At 53.9% G+C, this 18,922-nt stretch overlaps 1 protein-coding gene across 4 annotated transcripts in view; it reads left to right on the top strand.

The window, feature by feature from the left end:
• DHRS3 (dehydrogenase/reductase 3) overlaps nucleotides 1-18,705 on the top strand; it is a 36,891-nt gene extending 18,186 nt beyond the window's left edge. For 2 of the 4 annotated variants that reach the window (XM_044913881.1, XM_021683454.2), the window contains 5 exons: nucleotides 9,996-10,139; nucleotides 10,794-10,913; nucleotides 11,202-11,440; nucleotides 15,656-15,781; nucleotides 18,193-18,705. In XM_044913881.1, the coding sequence (XP_044769816.1) occupies nucleotides 9,996-10,139; nucleotides 10,794-10,913; nucleotides 11,202-11,440; nucleotides 15,656-15,781; nucleotides 18,193-18,277 (714 nt within the window). In that variant the 3' untranslated portion in view covers nucleotides 18,278-18,705. The remainder of the gene's footprint in view (nucleotides 1-9,995; nucleotides 10,140-10,793; nucleotides 10,914-11,201; nucleotides 11,441-15,655; nucleotides 15,782-18,192) is intronic. The other 2 variants (XM_044913882.1, XM_044913880.1) reach the window with 2 other exon arrangements.
• Nucleotides 18,706-18,922: the final 217 nt, after the last annotated feature.

Raw genomic sequence — 18,922 nt, 5'->3', positions numbered from 1 at the left:
CCGCCCGCCCCTGGGCCCACTTTCAGAGACTTCCTGGAGCCTCCTGCCAGACCCGCTGAGGTTTCGCCCGGCGGCTCCTCCTGCCACCCCCTCACCCCATCATGTGAGCGCAGTCTTGCCTCCCAAGTCTGCCTCCCAGCTCAGAGCCTGCTGCAGGGGCCCATTAGCTGGGGTGGGGGGGGCAGGAGTGTGGTGGCCGGCGCTTTGTTATTGGAACTGGTGTGTTTACCAGTGCCCTAGGTGGGTAGCTGGCCTGCTTGGCTGGCATCCAGGCACCCTCTTCCTGGGGAGGCTGCCCTTGCCACCTGGAACTGTTCCCTCACTCACCGCCACCCCTCCCCCTCACTTTGCTTAAGCCCAGTGTTCTTGGAGTAGAAGGGACCTGGGGATCCAAGTCAGGATCTTTCTCTTCCTCCATACCTGGGGCTTGCCAAAGCCAACCTTTCCTGGAGAGGGAGGCTCAGGGGCTCAGGGCATGACAACCGTTCTAACATTTGCTCAGGCCAAACCCTTTGGGGGCCTCTTGGAACCCCTCTTCCTCTGGCAGCGCAGTCCTGCACCCCTCCTCTTCCATGGGCTCTACCCAACTGCCCCAGGTGGGGTCCTCCATCTAGCTCATCTGACACCTGCCCACTCCGCCCCCCTCCTCTGCTCTGGTTCCCACCCTCATTCCAAACCCCCAGTCCAGCAGTCAGAACTGGTTCCAAAGTCCAAGTGAGAGGCTGTCATCTCTGGTCACAACCCTCTGAAGGGCTTCTGTTCTCACTGGGAATAGAATTCACAGGCCCCCACACCCCTCCCAGCTACAGTCCCCAACTTCATGTCTCCCACTCAGCTCTGCCCCTGGACTTCCCCCAACATCCTGAGCTCATTCCCACCCCAGGGCCTTTGCACTAGCTGTTCCCTCTGCCTGGAATATTCTTTCCCCAGATGTCTGCATCGTTCCCTCCTTCACTTCCCTCAGGTCTGCCCAGATGTTACCCTACCAGAGAGAGTTTCTGTGTCCCCTGCTTCCTACCCCATGATCATTCCATCCAGCCCCCCTACAAAGCTTCCTGTTCCTCCCATGCACTTTCGGTCGCCTTTATACATGTTACATAGTCAGTTTGTTCCTATGTTCATTGTTCCCGTCTTCACCATACACACATGAAAACAAACGCCAGGAGAGTGCGATGAATTTATGTCCTGCTTCCAACACTGCCTGGCGCGTAGTCACTGCTCAGTAATCCCCCTTGAACGTGTGAGTGTGTGAGTGCGTGAGTCAGGGCAGGGAGCAGTGAAGAAGCTTGGCTTTGGGGTCTAGGTTGAAGCGTTGCTTTGAAACTTGGGGTCGTGCAGCCTGCGTGAGTTACTTGGTCTGAGCTTCATCCATGCACTGCCCTTCTGGTCCCATCTCTCGGGCTGGTGCTACTGAAGATGGACACCGTGCTATAGAGTGGCCTGTAACCGATGGCTCTCCTTGCCCCCCCCCTTCCCAGTCCCTGCACCTCAAGGTTAGGTGGTGTTCTCTACCAGGAGGTCCAGAGGGAGGGACTGAGGCAAAGGTCATGGGGCTTCAGCTAACACCTCTAGCTCGAGTTTGCCCACGCCCAGGTTTTGCCAAGTGTGGTCTAAGGGTAGACAGAAGGAGGTGGAGCCCTTGGGCCAGGCTCATAGGCTGTGAATGTTGTGAAAAGGAGCATCAGCTCTTGAGTTTCTGACTGGAAGGGAAAAGTTGTCTGCTCTTCTGTAGAGTTGGCCTTTGAGGTAGTTTCCCTGGAGGGTTTTCCCAGTGGTCCTGGAACCAGAAAGATTCACACCCTGGGATGAGATGGGGACTCCCAATTGTCACATTTGGTTTCCGAATAGTTGCTGAAGACATGGCTCTTGGCAGGTGGGAAGTATGGGGTTGAGAGGGGCGCGCCCTCTATCCTCAGGGACATAAGACTTCCATCATGGAGGGTGATGTGTGTCCCAGGGACTGGGAGAGATCTGGAAAGTAGAAAAGCAAGGACGTGCACAAGAATGTTATGGCATCTTTATTCATAACTGCCAAAACTTGCCCCCGAGATGCCCTCCAGTAGGCGAATGGATAAATAAACCGAAGCATTCAAACAATGAGGTATTATTCAGCACTGAGAAGAACTGAGCTATCAAGCCATGAAAAGACATGGAGGCACCCTAAATGTGTATTACTAAGTGAAAGAAGCCAATCTGAAAAGGCTCTATATACTGTGATTCCAACTATATGACATTCTGGAAAAGGCCAAACTATGGAGACCTTAAAAGGGTCAGTTGTTGCCAGGGGTTGGAAGGAGGGAAGGATGAACAGGTGGAGCACAGAGGATTCTGAGGGCAGTTGAAACTGTTCTGTATGAGACTGCAGTGGTGGATAAGATGTCATTATACATTTGTCCAAACCCCCAGAATGTACACCACCAGCAGCGAGCCCTAATGTCAACTATGGACCCTGGGTGATTGGGATGTGTCGGTGCGGGCTCATCGGCTATAACAAGTCTTCCACTCTGGGAGGGGATGTTGGTAATGGGGAGACTGTGCAGGAGTGGGTGCAGGGGGTAAATCTCTGTATCTTTTGCTCAATTTTGCTATGAACCTAAAACTGCTCTAAAAAAAAAAATCCTCCAATGGCCGCATATTATCTATGGATCAGACACATGTTCTTGGTCCTCGTGGCCTCCAAGACTCTACCTCCACCCGTCCGTGCTACCATCCTTTCCTGGGGGCTCCATTCCACCAGCCCCAAGGTGGCTTAGACTCCCTCCTTCATTTCTCCAGGACCACACTTCTTTTTTTTTTTTTTTAAAGATTTTATTTATTTATCTGACAGAGAGAGAGAGAGAACAAGTAGGCAGAGAGACAGGCAGAGGGAGAGGGAGAAGCAGGCTCCCCACTGAGCAGGGAGCCCCATGCGGGGCTCGATCCCAGGACCCTGGGATCATGACCTGAGCCAAAGGCAGCCACTTAACCAGCTGAGCCACCCAGGCGCCCCTCCAGGACCACACTTCTGTGGCTGCTGCCTGGGAGGAGTCTCCTCTTTTCTCTGTGTGTCTCTCTTCTGTCTCTTATAAGGACACCTGTCATTAGATTTTAGGGTCCACCCTAATCCAGGGTGATCTCATCTCAAGATCCTTAATTAATTACATCTGCAAAGACACTTTGTCCAAATGCATGGGTATCGGGGATCAGGAATCGGACGTATCTTCTTGGGGGACGCAAGTCAAGCTGTTACACACCCGCAGGGCAGCTGTGAGCACTCCATCTCAAGTGCCTGGGACAGGCACAGTCCCTCCCTCCTAGAGCTGTCAGAGGACTAGGTGAGAGACTGCAGCAGGTGTCCCGCATGATGCTCATGGTTATCCCGGCCGTGCCCAAGGGCCAGTCCCAGGCGGCACGTTGGAGGGAGGAAGTCTCTGTCCAGCTCCGGGCTGTGGTCAGGGACTCGCAGGAGGACAGTGCTGCCTGATCTCATTGGAGGAGCTCCGTAATAGTCCCCTCCAACAGCAAGCCAGTGGGAGCCAGAACCTTCTCGGCAGGCCGGAACAGGGAACGAAGGCAGCGCGAGCCTGTCCTGCCTGTCACTCGGGCAGCTCGGCAGTGCAGGCACGGGAAGGGGGAGCCGCCTCCAGCCCAAGTGCCTAGCAAAGAGGCCCAGTGCTTTTGCCACCTCTGACCCGCTGGGGTCAGGCATCCGTGGTAGGACATGAATAATGAACCTAAGGGCAGCGTACGGACAGGGATGTGTGGAGTGTGGAAACGGGGCTTCTGGAAGGGAAGGCGGAAAGGTTAGAAAGTCCAGAATGTCTCGAGGAGGCATCCCATCACCGTCATTGATTTTGAAGTGTTGTCTTTGGAAGAAGGACTGGTAGGCTGGTGGCGTGTGTGGGGAGACCGGCTGGCACTCCCAATGGGTGGGAACTAGAGGCAGAAACTGGGGTTCATTCCTAGAGAAAAAGCTTCTGTCCTGGAGAAGAAAGGGCTAAGGATCCAGAGCGCTAGCATTCAAACTTTATTTTGTTTTTAGCAACAGAATCTTTGTAGAAATGGCTGTTCTAGAAAACTAATAAAAGTGCCCCAACTGGGGCGCCTGGGTGGTGCAGTCGGTTAAGCGCCCGCCCGACTCTTGGTTTCCGCTCAGGTCCTGATCTCAGGGTCGTGGGGTCCCGCCCTGTGTTGGGCTCCACACTCAGCAGGGAGTCTGCTTAAGACTCTCTCTCCCTCCCCCGCACCAAAATAAATAAATAAATAAATCTTTTCTTTAAAAACGTGCCCCTGCTCTGGATGGCCAGTGGGAAGGGGCTGGGACCCTGTCTACCAAGCCTCCCACCCCTCAACAGCCCTCGGGGCTCCTCACTAGATCCCCCAGGGTTCCCAGAGCTCAGCATAAAAACCTGTCCTGGGAAACCTTCCTACAGGGCGCCCTGCAGCCCACTCTGAGGTTGGACAGTATTGACGATGGTTTCCACCTTCGTGGGCCAGGGGTGTGGACAAAGGAGTGTCTTCTAAGTCAGCTGGAAGGATGGAAATGGAGGGGTCTCTAAGATCCTGTGGTTCTGCCCCAGTTAAGGCTGCGGCTAGAAACAAGGCAGCAGAGTCCCGGTTCCAGTCTTCCAGGCAGCTGTCACCCCGTGACTCCATTTTTATGGGGGGGTAGTGGGATCTTCTGCGAGCAAGGGGGGGCGCCTATTTCTGTTCTTGAATTAATACAAAGAAGAATAGTCAGCATTTATCATGTCCTTTCTGCATCTTCCAAGCCACCCTTTGAAATGAGTAACCTTAATTTATAGAGAGGCTCCATGGGTTTGCTAAGTTCACGTGACTCCTGAGTGGTAGATCAGAGAATTGAGCCCAGTCTGGCTCCTAAGCCTGTGTTCTAGGCCATTCTACTCAAAAGGTAGGGGATCTCTTTTTGGAAATGGACAGGACTATGAAAGAAGGGGAAACTCAAAATTCAACTTACACCGGAAAGTACGCGTCCACGCTCTCAGCATTACCTGCCCGCACCCCTGCACACCGCTCACCCACCCCTTCCTAGGCACACTGAATTTTGGTGTTTGCTCGTTCTCATCTGTCCACAAGGCTGGATTCTTATTAATGTCCTCCCACTGGAGGTGCTCAGAGTGGAGGAGAGCTGTGCACCCTCCAAATCGTGACCCTCCCCCCCCGCCGCCCTGCCATGGTTTGTGGTCTCTGGGGGGTATTTTCTTCCTTCTGAGAAGCCAACTCAGCAGCACTTTGCTCCAAGACATGGAGCCCATGAGACATGAGCTGTTCTGCTAAAGACCTTCCCAGGGACTTGGATCTTTCCGGGGCTGCCAATTATAAACAGATGCTCCTCCTGGGACCCACCCGGAGACCACCCAGCTCACGTCACTGGGGGAGGGGGGCGGGGGGGAACTGTGCTCTGCAGCTGAGCTCCAGCAATGAACGCCAAGTCCAGGCACTCATGCAAGCCCCTTTGGGCAAAGAAGGCCAGGCTGTGTGGAGTAGAGTCACCCACTGTTCTCTGGTCAGCAGATTTTTCTAGAGACCTCCCCGGGCCAACACCATGTGACAGTGTTAGTTGGCTTTTACTCTGTGGCAGGCCCATGCTGGGTACTAAGGTTACAAGAAAGGATAGGCTTCCCCAGAGGACCTTGCAAGCTTGTGGGGAAGGCAGGGGTATCCACAAACGAAGGTTAGTATTGGCAGCTGGGAATGTGAGTCCCGAGTCACACTGCACCCACTGCTCATAAGTGGTGTGACCTTGGGCGAGTCATTTTACCCGCCTGAGCCTCCCCTGAACAGAATAACTCTACCCACTCATGAAATAGTAAGGATGAAAGGAAAAAAACCCATGGATGTTCCCAGCCCACGGAAAGCGCTCACTAGATGTTAGCTGCTGTATAATGGGCATTGCTATTGTAGGGAGGACGGAAGGAGTAACCAGAGAAGCTTCAGAACTGGGGGGGCATTCAAGCAGGGTTCTGTGGGATGAACAGGAGTCCACAGTAGCCTTGGCATTTAAAACAGAGAAAACCAGCCTGTGCTGGGCACTAGGTAGGGTCACAGGGAACTCAGAATGAGTGAGATTTATTCCCTGCCCTCCCAGAGACAGGATCTAAAAGGGAGATGGTGACGACAGTGCACTTGGGGCCAAGTGCAGTGTGTGAGGCGTGGGCGTAAACCCTAACTATGGAGCCTCTGGGAGTTTCCTCGCTCATTCACACAACGATGGGGAGAGAGATCCAAATAGACAGCCACCTCACGGTGGAGGGGAGCTCCCGAGAGGCAGTTCCTGGGGGCTGGGGAAGCAAGCAGGGCTGGGACCCGCAGTGCTGAGTTACCTGTGTGTGAAGGAGCTGTTTGGGGGATGGCCTGTGCGGAAGTTTTTCTTCTGCCTTCCTTTTTTAAGATCATAAATAATGGTCACCGTCCTTTAGAGACAGTTTCTCAGTACACCCAGGCATAAAGAAGCAACCCACAATCAGCCACGATCCCACCCGAGACAACCCCTGCTCTTACATAGCCTGGCAACTTCCATTAACCTGTTAGGCTTTTAGGGGCGCCTGGGTGGCTCAATCGGTTAAGCATCTGCCTCTTGATTTCAGCTTAGGTCATGATCTCAGGGGCGTGGGATCAAGCCCCGCATCTGTCTCCCTGCTCAGTGAGGGGGTTGGGGTGGGGAGTCTGCTTGCTTATCCCTCTCCCTTTGCCCCTCCCCCCACTCTCTCTCTCAAATAAATAAATAAATAAAATCTTTAAAAAAAAAAAAAAAAACCTGTTAAGGTTTTAGAGTTGAGATTATCCTATATGGACAAGACTGCAGTCTTTTTTCCCCAGCGTTAGATCCCTCAGCATTTTCCCGTGTCGTGAACACTCGTCATTCTAACGGCTGCAGGTGAGGATATATCAAGAGGCTGTGCTGATTTTCTCAGCTCTTTGTCTCCAGGAGGCAATGGCTTCTCTCCTACTGGGAGAGAGTGAATGCTGGTGAGAAACCTCGGTTCAAATCCCAGCTCTGTCCCTCAGTTGCTGTGCGACCTCAGACAAGTTTCTTAGCCTCTCTGGGCCGCAGTTTCGTCATCTGTACAATGGGCATAACATGGCCACCTCACCAATCCCCAAACTTAAATGAAGTTCTCCCCACTTACTCTTTACCCCACTTGCCATAATTTGTGTCCCACGGTTTTCTCGCCCAGTCACTGCCTTCCCTCGCTGGAACACTGGCTCCCTGAGGCAGACAGTGTGGGCCCACCGCCCCTGGGAGGCTAGAGGTCTTGCTCCCCTTCCCTGCACGTAGGCCAGCCACGCAGCCCGAAGGACGGGAGCTAACTGTTCCCCCCAGAGGGGCAGGGAGGCCGCAGATGTGAAGCCACCCTGAGCCCTTACTTTACAAATCTGCCCCCTCCTCAGGCTGCTCACCTCACGCTCCTCAGACCCCTGCCGCCTGCCTGCCCGTCCTCTCCTCTCCCTCGTTCTGGCGCTGGGTGGGACTCTTATCTTGTCAGCTGCCCAGGTCACCCTCAGGTGACCCTGGGCAGGGACCACAAGGGCAGGCCTGCTGGGCTGAACCTGCTGGTTCCCTGCACAGTGCCTCTGGGTCCTCAGAGGGGTCCGGGCCCGGGATGGGAGGAGAAGCCAGGAAGGGACAGTGGCAGGAGCAGCTCCAACTGTTCGTCCCCTCAGCTCTCTCCCGCACCTCCCATCCCTGGAGGACCAGCCCCGGGCCACCCAGCAAGGCATGCACGCATGGCCCTGAGCCTCATTTTCACCTGAGACTGACCGCTTGCCCCCCTTCGAGGGTCCGATCTCTGACTTACTCTTTATCTCACAGCTCAGCCCCAGGACTGTTTTGAGACTCTGGGGAAATCTGGATCTCACTGAATCTTGGTCCAAGCAGACTCTGTGTTGAAGGTTCTGGGACCCTAAATGGCTCAGTCAAGGAAGATGGGATGGTCTCAGCCTTAAACCTCCTCCCAGCCCATCCCACCTGTGGCCCCGAACATTCATTCACTCAGCAAACAGCACATGCGTTCCTAGACACTGGAATACGAAAATGAACAAGCCAGACTTGAGGCCCGCACAGGGCTCCCAGCCCAGTGGGCTTGGGGTGAGGCGGGCAGAAAGCAAACCTGTCCCAGTGCCCAGGCAGAGGTGGGGACTCTGAGCACGGAGTGTGAAGAAGCCAGCCCCCCACGGCATCCTCAACAGACCCTGAAAAGGAAATGGTCAAACCTGGGGGTCCTGCCTGGGTGTATCCCCTGCCCATGGTAGACGAGGGGACCCAGCTTTCATTTTACCCCCTTACTCCAGCCCCTTTCCCTCTTCAGGGTGTTCTTCCAGCCACGTAGAGAGTCCTGGCCTCCCTGGTTTCCTGGCTGCTGGTTTTCTGGGCAGACCAGGGGTAGGGGGATTTAAACTCTACCCTCCTTGCCCCATCTGAGAACTGGGGGGTCAGGAGCCCCTGGGCCCTTTGTGCCCCTTCTGCTGGAATCCCCCGCACACCTGTTTATGCCGAGAAGCAACCTAAGTTTCCCAGAGTGAAGGGCACCCTATCCATGCCGCTGCTCCAGACCTTCTGAGGTGATCACTTGTTCTCCTAGGACCCCTTAGTTGTTTCTAGACGAAGAAAATATGCAGTTGGACATGTAATTTCTTCCTTTCCCTCGTTTCACACACTGGGTTTCATGTTGTTTTATTTTTCAAGGAGGAATTTCTTTTTTTTTTTAAGATTTTATTTATTTGAGAAAGACAGTGAGCATAAGTAGGAGGAGGGACAGAGAGACAGAGGGAGATGGAGAGAGAGAAGCAGACTTCCCGCTGAGCAGGGAGCCTGACTTGGGGCTTGATCCCAGGACCCTGGGATCATGACCTGAGCTGAAGGCAGACACTTAACCGACTGAGCCACCCAGGCGCCCTTCAAGGAGGAATTTCATTGATAATTTTAGAAAGAAAGAAGAAACAAAAATAGAAACCCATTAGACTAATCCCCAAGAAAACCTCATCTCTTCCCCTTTTTTTTTTTTTGAGATTTTATTTATTTATTTCAGATAGAGAGAGGAGGGGCATTGGAGGAGGGAGAGGGACAAGCAGACTCCGTGCTGAGTGCACGCCAATGTGGGGCTCTATCTCTCGACCCCAAGATCATGACCCGAGCCCAAATCAAGAGTTGAAGGCTTAACTGACTGAGCCACCCAGGCTCCCCTCTTCCTTTTTCTGATGCCTCCCAGGCCCCCTCTATCCCTCTGCGCCGAGGATTCTTAGTTCCCCATCTTCAGGCCTTTTTACCAAGAGGGGCCTCTCTCTCATGTCATGGGGAAGTAGGTGGGTTGTTCCTGCTTAGGTCAAGGTTGAGAATTAGCCAGGCTTCTCTTCTGAGCCTTTTATGGCCAGCCATTCATAAATTTGTCCCACCCCGTTAGGAATCCATTTATCGGCCCTACCAGGGTCTCCTCCTGGTGTGGCGGGTCCCACATTCATTACCGGGGGGGGCAGCAGCATCTCCTGCTCAGTGGAAGCCTGGTGCCTCTCCTCATGCCCTCCTTCCCAGTGGGCCCGCAGCGAGGTGGGGAGCCCCATTTCGCCTCTGTGGGCCTCATGGCCAGGACCTTCCAGTCCCTCCTGGTGGCTGGTGCTCATAAACCTGGCTCTAGCTCTAATGTTCCTGAGAGCATTCCAGAACACTGTAGAGAAGGAGTTCTGCTGTGGCTTCTGGAATCGAGCTGGCAGAGGGCGTCCTATGGAAAGCAACGTCTAAGAGGGACTTGTAAATAACACATCAATCGATCGGTCATAAATGGGCTCAGAAAGTACTTGTTCATTTCAGAATAGGCTTTATCCCTTTAGAAAAGCCTGTTGTCCATGTGCTTTGCATACGCTCTTTGGATGCAATCAGGGAGGCCAGTTACTTCACTTGCCAATTACTCGGGCAGATTGCTGAATTTCTGATGCCAATCACTGAATCACAACGGCTTACCCAATGACCACTTATCAGTTCTGTCATCTTCTCCTTCCAGATTGTTCTCTGGGGCCGGACTGAGAAATGCCTGAAGGAGACGACGGAGGAGATTCGGCAGATGGGCACCGAGTGCCACTACTTCATCTGCGACGTGGGCAACCGGGAGGAGGTGTACCAGACGGCCAAAGCTGTCCGGGAGAAGGTAAGTGGCCTAGAAGGGTCTGTCTGCACCCTTCTAGCTCGGCTACACCCAGGAGAATGCCAGCCAAAGAGATCAATCACACCTGGCCTGGGAAAGAGCATTGCTAATGGCAGAATGGCTGTTTCCGGGGCATCTTTGGGGACTCTCCTGGGAAGCTGGCCCCTGCTGTGTGTGCGTGAGTGTGTGTGTGCATGTGTGTGCTACTCGGGGCGGGGATAAGGGTGTGGGTTGATTGCATAACAGGAGTAATCACCTGTTGTCCTCTTTGGAAGTTTAGACCTTGTGAGTTTCTGTCCTAGAGCTTGGGGGGCAAATGTCCCATTGCTCTCTGGGAAAATCCTTGTCCTAACTCCAGCCATCTGTTTGCACTGAATGTCTCAGTGAGCTCTAAGGAAGCAAAAACCACCCTGTTTGGTATCTGGCACATGGTGAATGTTAACTGCTTTTATGTAACAATAACCCCGTTGATTATAAACCTGCTCTGTACGATAAAGTCTTTCGGACCCTCAGATCGACCCCGGGATGGCTGGCAGCCCTGTCTCACAAATCCAGGTTGATGCCCGGAGAGACGATGTGGCTGTCTAGGGGCATACAGCCAGTGTTGAGGGGGCAGGTCCCTGTGTCCTAACGGCCCCGCGGCCCCCTTGCCTGCAGGTGGGCGATATCACCATCCTGGTGAACAATGCTGCCGTGGTCCACGGGAAAAGCCTCATGGACAGTGACGATGACGCCCTTCTCAAGTCACAGCACATCAACACCCTGGGCCAGTTCTGGGTAAGGGCTGTCCCGGGCCGCAGCCAGCCCCGGGTGTGACAGTGACCCGTTCCTTCCCTCCTGGGTGCCGTCTGGGCGTGGGGAGAGGCTCACCGGGGCTGGGGCATGTGGACGTACAGGAATGTGGAGGTCAGGGCCCTGCAGCGTTCAGGCCTCGGCCCCCTCCCCTCCCGTCCTCGGAGAGCTCATCATCGGCGGGGCACGTGTGCCTCGGGGTGGCCCGTTCTCCCCTGAAGAAGTTTAGAGGGGCTGCTGGAGGCCCTCCCCTGACCTCCCGCCCACCCTCAGACCACCAAGGCCTTCTTGCCGCGGATGCTGGAGCTGCAGAACGGCCACATCGTGTGTCTCAACTCCGTGCTGGCACTCTCCGCCATCCCCGGTGCCATCGACTACTGCACGTCCAAAGCCTCGGCCTTCGCCTTCATGGAGAGCCTCACCCTGGGGCTGCTGGACTGTCCTGGAGTCAGCGCCACCACCGTGCTGCCCTTCCACACCAGCACCGAGATGTTCCAGGGCATGAGGGTCAGGTGAGTGAGCGGGGAACTCGCCTCCCCACCCTCACCTCCCAACCCTCCACCCCCCGCCACGGCCCCCAGCAGATCGGACCAGGGCCACGCGGCGTATGCGCACGGAGAGCCGACAGTGAAAACTGTCTCCGACGCCCGTTATCTTTGGCTTTGTGGTCTCAGACCCGATTCTCCATCCGTAGTGCTTTAGGGTCCTGCTTCTCAGGTCAGGGGACTTTTATAAAGTATCAATTCTACATGCATGGGTGCAGTGGAATATTCCCCAGCTATCAAAAGAGAACAGAGTATTGATCCATGAACAGCATGGATGAATCTCAAAAGTCTTATGTGGAGCAAAAGAAGCCAGACGCAGAAGAGTACTTTCTGCATGAAGGCACCGTATGAAGCTCTGGAGCCAGGCCATGGCAATAGAAATCAGCGCAGTGGCCGTCCCTGGAGGGCTGGGGACATAGCTTGGGAGGAGGCACAAGGGAACATTCTAGGCTTTTAAAAATGTTCTCTCTTCCTGATCTGAATGGCGGTTACATAGGTAAAAAGTAATCATGCTATACCCTACAGATTTATGCCTTTTTATTGTATGCAAATTATAGCTCAGTTTAAAGAAATCCTGAAGCCCAACCACCTCTCCTCCAGGCCAGTTAAATCAAAGGGAATGGGAACCCTTGGTTTAGAGCTCATGCTTTGGTGCCAACTCACCTTTACCTGTAATGTCCCCTGTGGCCCTGGGTCCAATGAGTCCCCACTGCAGCCTCCATTGCTCATCTATAAAATGGGATGATGAGAGGGGCATCTGGGTGGCTTAATCGGTTAAGCATCCGACTCTTGATTTCTGCTCAGGTCATGATCTCAGGGTCATGAGATCGAGCCCCACATCGGGCTCCATGCTGGGCGTGGAGCCTGCTTAAGATTCTATCCCTCTCCCTCTGCCCCTTTCCCCTCCCCCCAGCTTGCTCGTTCACTCTCTAAAAAAAAAGAAAGAAAAAGAAAAAAAAATGGGATGATGAGGATGTCCACACCTAGGGTTTTGTGATAAGGATAAAATGGGACTTGGCAGGCAACACCACATGTTACCTGTCCAATAATTGGCACTATAATGATGTGGGGTTGTGAAGGGGCATAAAGTCATAGATAAATGTAAATGCGGGATTACCCAACAGCTGCTTTCCTTGCTTTTTGCAACATGGCATACAATTACAGATTTGCCTTCCAAATTATACACATCAGCTTCTTCCAAAAACGAGGACGACGTGGAGGGTCCTGGTGGGAATCGAATGAGTCAGCCGGTGGAGGACCTTTCACAGAGAGCAAACCATACAGGGATCCCTCAGTCCCCCTGAACTGTTAGTATCGAGCATGGTTCGGTGACAGCCCCGCATCTCTGCACTTGCAAAATCTTGAGCCAGTTTTGCTACCTCTCTGAGCCGTACTTTGCTCCCCTGTAAACGAGTGGAAATCATATTTCCCCCAGGGGCTCATGAGAAGGGGTCGAAGTAACACACAGAAGGTTCTGGTGCAAAGCCTGGCACATACCTGTCCTTACTGACAGTGAGCATCTCCAAGAAGGCGTAGGTGATTAACCTTCCTCAGAGATCACACCTTCCGTGCACCACCGAAATTTCCACCCGACTCACGTGCCAAGCATCGTAGATTCTGTATGTGGAGGAGGTTGGATTAATGACAGTTAATGTTCCATGTTGGCTCCCCCCCCACCCCCATCTCCTCTTGGTTTGGCTTCTTTTCATCTGGGCACACGGGAGGTGCTCTGTAAATGCAGCAGGGGCAATCCAGGGCTTCCACTGGGCTCCGGAACATGGAAGTGGGCGGGATATCAGCAGACCTCTGGCAGGATGCCTGTCTCACCTTCTGGCAGTCTCCTCTCTGGCACATTAAAGAAATGCGAGGTTCCCCCAAGCCACCTTTCTACAGTGGTTCCAAGTGGGGGCCCACACAGCCTCGGGCCAAACCCCAGCTCCGTGTGACCTTGGACAAGTTACTTTAGCACTTCTGTGCCTTGGTTTCATCTCTAAGAAGGGATTGGTAATGTACCTCCTGCTTCACAGGTTAGTGGGAATCCACTAGCCTGCCTGGCAGGTAGTACCCACCAGGTGAAGGTTAGTGACCTGTGGATGTGCAGCTGAGCACATCTGCGCACACTGTGGGGAGAGTCATAAAGGGGTGATTGGTGTTTAACCAACTCTCATTTCTTAAAAGAAAAAAAGAAGAAGAAAAAGAAAAGCATTGGCTTCCTCCCCAACCATGAAAAAACTGATGGGCTTTCTGGCAAGAGCGAGTCGTAGAGGTGGGAGCTGTTGTCTGCAAATCGCTATTTACTGATCTTGTTCTATGTTCCAGCCACAACAGCTACTTTATAAACGCAGCTGCATTTGACCCTCAGCAGCCCCGTGAGAGCGCTCTTGTTCCCATTTCACAGACGTGGGAACTGAGGCTCAGAGGAGCGAAGTTACTTGCCCAGGGCCACACAGAGGGAAATCGGCTGAACATGCTTCTTCCACAAGTCTGGGCTGCCTCCGTGGGGGTAAAGGCTCTGCCTGTTCCCTGTGTACCCATCCCACCCACCAAGAAGGAAAGAAGGACCCTCCAGTGGGCACGCTGGCATCCTCTGTCAGCTTCTCCTGCAGGGGTCTTACTAGGAAGGGCCCCCCTGAACCCACGGAGCTTGGCCTATCCATCCTGTCTTCCCTTCCAAGTAGCGAGCAGGACCGGCCCAGGTCGGGGCTGGAAAACCAGACTGTCCACGGTGTCTGTTCCGGCCTCCATGAGCGGCCTCAGCACATTCAGCTCTGCAGGCCCCTGGTGGCTGCCCTTCTAGATCACAGGGCTGTGAGCATGTTGGCTGCATGTTGGGATAGGGAAGGAAGCCCCTGGCGGGGAATGGGGAGGAGGGGACACCCACGGGTTCTCTGAGGCCAACCCAGCCCTGCTTGGGTCCCAAGAGTTGCCTTTGCTCAAGGTAACATTAGCTCTGAGTGACTTACCGCCCTAAGTGCTCCTGGGGCCTGAACAGCACACAAGCCCTCCGTGGGATCGAGGTCAGCCCTGTGCCTACAGGCCCACGAGGGATGGGACAAGCTGCGAGGGAGGATGAGGACAGAACTTTGGCCTGGGGCCCATGCTGGCCTGGCTTGAGCCCTTAGGCCCCCCCCCCCTTAATCTCCCCCAAAGCCTCAGCTTCCTTCCCTATAAATTGGAGCAAACGGCTCCTGATGCATTTAGCGTGGGCCTGGCACTTAGGGAGATGTGTGGGTCTCCGGTCAGAGGCCTCTGAACAGGCATGAGAAAGCTCCCTGGCGTTTGTGTATTCAGTGGTTCATTTACCAACCCCATGGAAAGCGCTCTGTCAATGTTTGGATGGCTCAGTCAGTGAATCAATGAATCAGTGAGGGAAGCAGCAAGCTGGGCAGAGTTCCCGCAGACCCCTGCCTCCAGACAGGACGAGCAGGACACATTTGGGGAACAGCAGGTTGTTCTGTGTCCATCCGTTCAGTGAGCATTGATTGAGCACCCACTATGTACCAGACTCTGCACAGAGGGGATAAAACAGAGAGCAAGACCGACCAGACCTCTGCCCTTGTGGAACACACAGTCTGAGGCGGGGAGACAGGCCATGAGCAAGGAAACAAGCAGACAAGCAAAGCCATTCTAGAGGTGGCCAATGCAGTCAAGGGAATTAGCAGGGGGAGGAGATCAGAGGCCACCCCGAGGGTACGGGCCGAGAACCCTCTCTGATGGGACAGCTGGTGAAAGGCCCTGAGCCGGCAAAGAGTTTAAGTGGCAAGAACAGAAAGGTTGGCCAGGATTGCTGGAGTAGAGTGATAAGGGTGAGGGGTCAGGCAGTGGGTGAGCAGGGCCCACAAGGAGCAGGGCGGTGGAGGGCACTGGGAGCCCTGGGAGGGTCTGGGCCAGGCAGCACCATGATCAGAGTGACATTTTAAATAAAGGATCCCTGGGAAGCATTTTGGAGAATGGGTCCCAGGGGATGGGCTACAAGATCTCCATTCTCAAGGGGAGACTCAAGGGTGGACTCCCACCCCTTCTGGGGCAGCAGGTGGGGGGTGCGCAGAACCTTCTAAAGGGGACTCAAGTCTCCCAAAGAGCAGACACCAGAGGGATGGGCCAAATTTTTTAGCCACGGAGGCGGTCAGCAGAAGCACTGGCTTCTCTAGAAGAATCCCCTATCGTTTCTTCCTACGTCAGGTTCCCCAACCTCTTCCCGCCGCTGAAGCCGGAGACGGTGGCCCGGAGGACGGTGGAAGCCGTGCAGCTCAATCAGGCCCTGCTCCTCCTCCCGTGGACCATGCATGCCCTCATTATCTTGAAAAGGTAAGGGCTGGTGGCTCAGTTGTTAAGCGTCTGCCTTCGGCTCAGGTCATGATCCCAGAGTCCTGGGATCGAGTCCCACATCGGGCTCCCTGCTCGGCAGGAAGCCTGCTTCTCCCTCTCCCACTCCCCCTGCTTGTGTTCCTGCTCTCGCTATCTCTCCCTCTGTCAAATAAATAAATAAAAATCTTTAAAAAAAGAAAAGGTAAGGGCTGGAGGGTGGGGGAGGGCAGCTCCGAGGCAGGCTCACACTGGCCATTTCCCCTTCTCCTGGGGAACCCTGGTGGGGAGGGGGCGGCAGGCAGGAGAAGGGACGAGTGTGATCGATTAGTCATGTCTGCTGTGAGCGCGAGAGCGAACAGAGGCGGTCTGTGTGCCAGGGATTTCCTACACTTAGGCTAGAGCCGCAGTTCTGAAACTTGTGGGTCTCAGGACTCCTGTACAATCTTAAAAATTAGAGGAACCCGAAGCCCCTCCCCTTTTTTTAATGTGAGTTGTATCTATTATTAGTTACCATAGGAGAAATTAAAATGGAAAAAGTTTTACAAGAGTTATGTATTTGTTTATATTTAAAATACTTATTCATTTATAAACAGCAGTAATAAATCCATTTCCATCCTTTGTTGACATAAATATGATATTTATATAAAAAGTGTATTTTCCACCAAAAATAAAAGTAGTAGGAAGAATGGCATTGTTTTGATTTTTGCAAAGTTCTTTATTGCCTGACTTAATTGGAGACAACTGGATGCTTAGATCTGCTTCTGATTTTAATTGGTTATAATGTCACATGTCACCTCGCCTCCAGAAAACTCAGCTGCATGTGGGGGAGAGACGTACGGAGGCAAATACGTCTTAGTGTTATTACAAAAAACAGTTTGACCTCTGAAGAGGTTTCAGGTATCCCCTGAGGGCTCCTGGGCCACACTTTGAGAACCACCGTTTCCAGAGACTAGTACTTAGCCCTGAGGTCCAGGAAATTCAATCTAATGGGGGAAAACAGGGATCTCAATGTTTGAGATTCCCAGAAACGCTCCAGGGCTGGTCAGGTGGGATGTACCAGGAGGTAGGCTTTAAAGAGGAGATCATCCTCCTTCAGAATCGGCCCAGCATCACATTTCCTAGAACTCTCTAGACTCTGAGCAGCACACCCTGCCCCTCCCAGTCCTGCCCTGAAGGGGCGGCCATTCCAGGTGCCCACCTAAACCTGCTGCTTCAGGGAGAGCTTGGACGCTGGAGCCCCGTGACCGTGGACTCCTGGCTCCTCTGGGCCTCGTCTCCTGCCCCCAGCCCCCAGCTGACTGGACCCCTCTGACCTGAAAGGCCTTTTCAGGAAGTGAAGGACCCAGGTGACTTCATGAGACATCAAGGCCCAGGAAACCGGTTCCCCTCTGGCTGAGCTGCTCCAACTGCAGGCTTGGGGACCTCCTCACGGAGGAGACACATCAATCAGTCCAAACTCATAGCTCTTTTAGAGATACCTGGTAGGGGGGAGGGGCAGGGGGCACCTGGGGCATTTGGGCCACATCTTTGCGTCCCTTAGGCCATCCTGATTGTTGCTCTGAGATGCTCCTTGCTGCCTCTGTGAGCCCCTAGGAGAGTAGAGACTGCCACCCTCCACCGCAGGGAGCGTCTCAGAAGCCTTTCTGAACCTTCTAGAAAAAAGCTGGTTTGTCTAGAACATGTCAGTGTTTCCCATAGTAAGCCCCAAGCCTACATTCCCTCTTCTGTCCCCCACTACTTTCCACAGGAAGCAGAGGCCACCCCCTTCCCAGCCCCTGCACAGTACCCCCTTTTCACCGTCCCGAGAAAAATCTTTACAAGCTCAACTCTAGCGTCACCCACGCCCCAGGGAGCCTTCCAGAGCCCTTCCCATCCTGCACCGAGGCCAGGGCCCTTGGATTTGATTTAACAAACGGACTGAGCCCTGCGTGTGGGGCTTGGATCAGAGATGAAGTATCTCCCTCCGAGGCACGCATGGGCCTGACAAGCAAACACAAGGACACCGCAGGGCCCACTGGGGAAGCAGAGGGGCTGTGGGGGAGCCCGAGGAGAGGCCTGGGGGTGAGTCTGGGAAGTTTCCCTGGAGGAGGTGATGGCAGTACCTGACTCGTCGGTCCCACACAGCCAATATTTGTTGAATAAGCAGCACGTGGAGTTAATTGATCTCTCAGATACCTGTTGGCCCCAAAATGCTAAGAATGTGGCTTTGAAAGTTTGTTTCTACCACCCATCTTTACCTTGGAAACATTGTCTATCCACTTACTTGAAAGCCTTTCCTCCATGGAGGGCGGGGTGGGGGGTGGTGGTTTACGGGAACCATTGCTCTACTGTGTGGTCCTCCGTGGCCAACAGTGACCTGGCCACTGGCGCCCCTGCTAACCATCTTCCTTCCTCCCTCCCCACTCCCCCAGCATACTCCCACAGGCCGCACTGGAGGAGATCTACAAATTCTCAGGAACCTACACCTGCATGAACACTTTCAAAGGGCGAACATAAAGGCCGGACGCAGAGACACGCTCGCAAGCCACGGAACCTGAGGGGGCCGCGGTGCTGGGCACACACCCCCGCGCCTGTCCCTTGGCACACTTCTGCTGGGTGAGCAGGACTGCTCCTGGCCCCAGGAAGAATCCGGGTGCCCCCCCCAGGCCAGCCCCAGGACCTTTGCACAGGACTGACGGGTGTAACTCTGACCCCCATGGGGAGGCGAGAAACCAGCCAGCAGCCACCTTGACACTTTGATACATTTCTAATTCTGTAGAGTTTATTGTTAAATTGCTTCTCGAGTCTAACCAGCCTTAGCAGTGTGCCTAGACTGTTCCCAGGAGGGTCTATACCCAGATGCTCTCTTCTTTCCGAAATCCACCCATCCTCAGCTTGTGCAAACTGGTTGAATGGCAGGAATGAAAAATAAAGAGATGGTTTTTGTGAGTTCCTTTGTTGAAATCCCCGACCCCTCGTCCTTAGCAGTGGGGAGGGGACCGATCCCCACCACAAAACCCCATCATTTAAGAGACGGTCGGTCTGCTCGGGGTCCCCAGCTGCCAGGAGTGGAGCGGGCAAGAAGAGGGCAGAGACGGCGAGAGAAATTGGGGCCTGTGCCTGGGGTATGTGGTTCCTTGCCGCCTTTGCCAGGCCCCTCCC

This window comes from Neomonachus schauinslandi, chromosome 4 (genome assembly GCF_002201575.2).
Source record: "Neomonachus schauinslandi chromosome 4, ASM220157v2, whole genome shotgun sequence".
In the NCBI taxonomy this organism is placed as follows: domain Eukaryota; kingdom Metazoa; phylum Chordata; class Mammalia; order Carnivora; family Phocidae; genus Neomonachus; species Neomonachus schauinslandi.
This window is presented reverse-complemented; position numbering and strand designations above follow the sequence as displayed.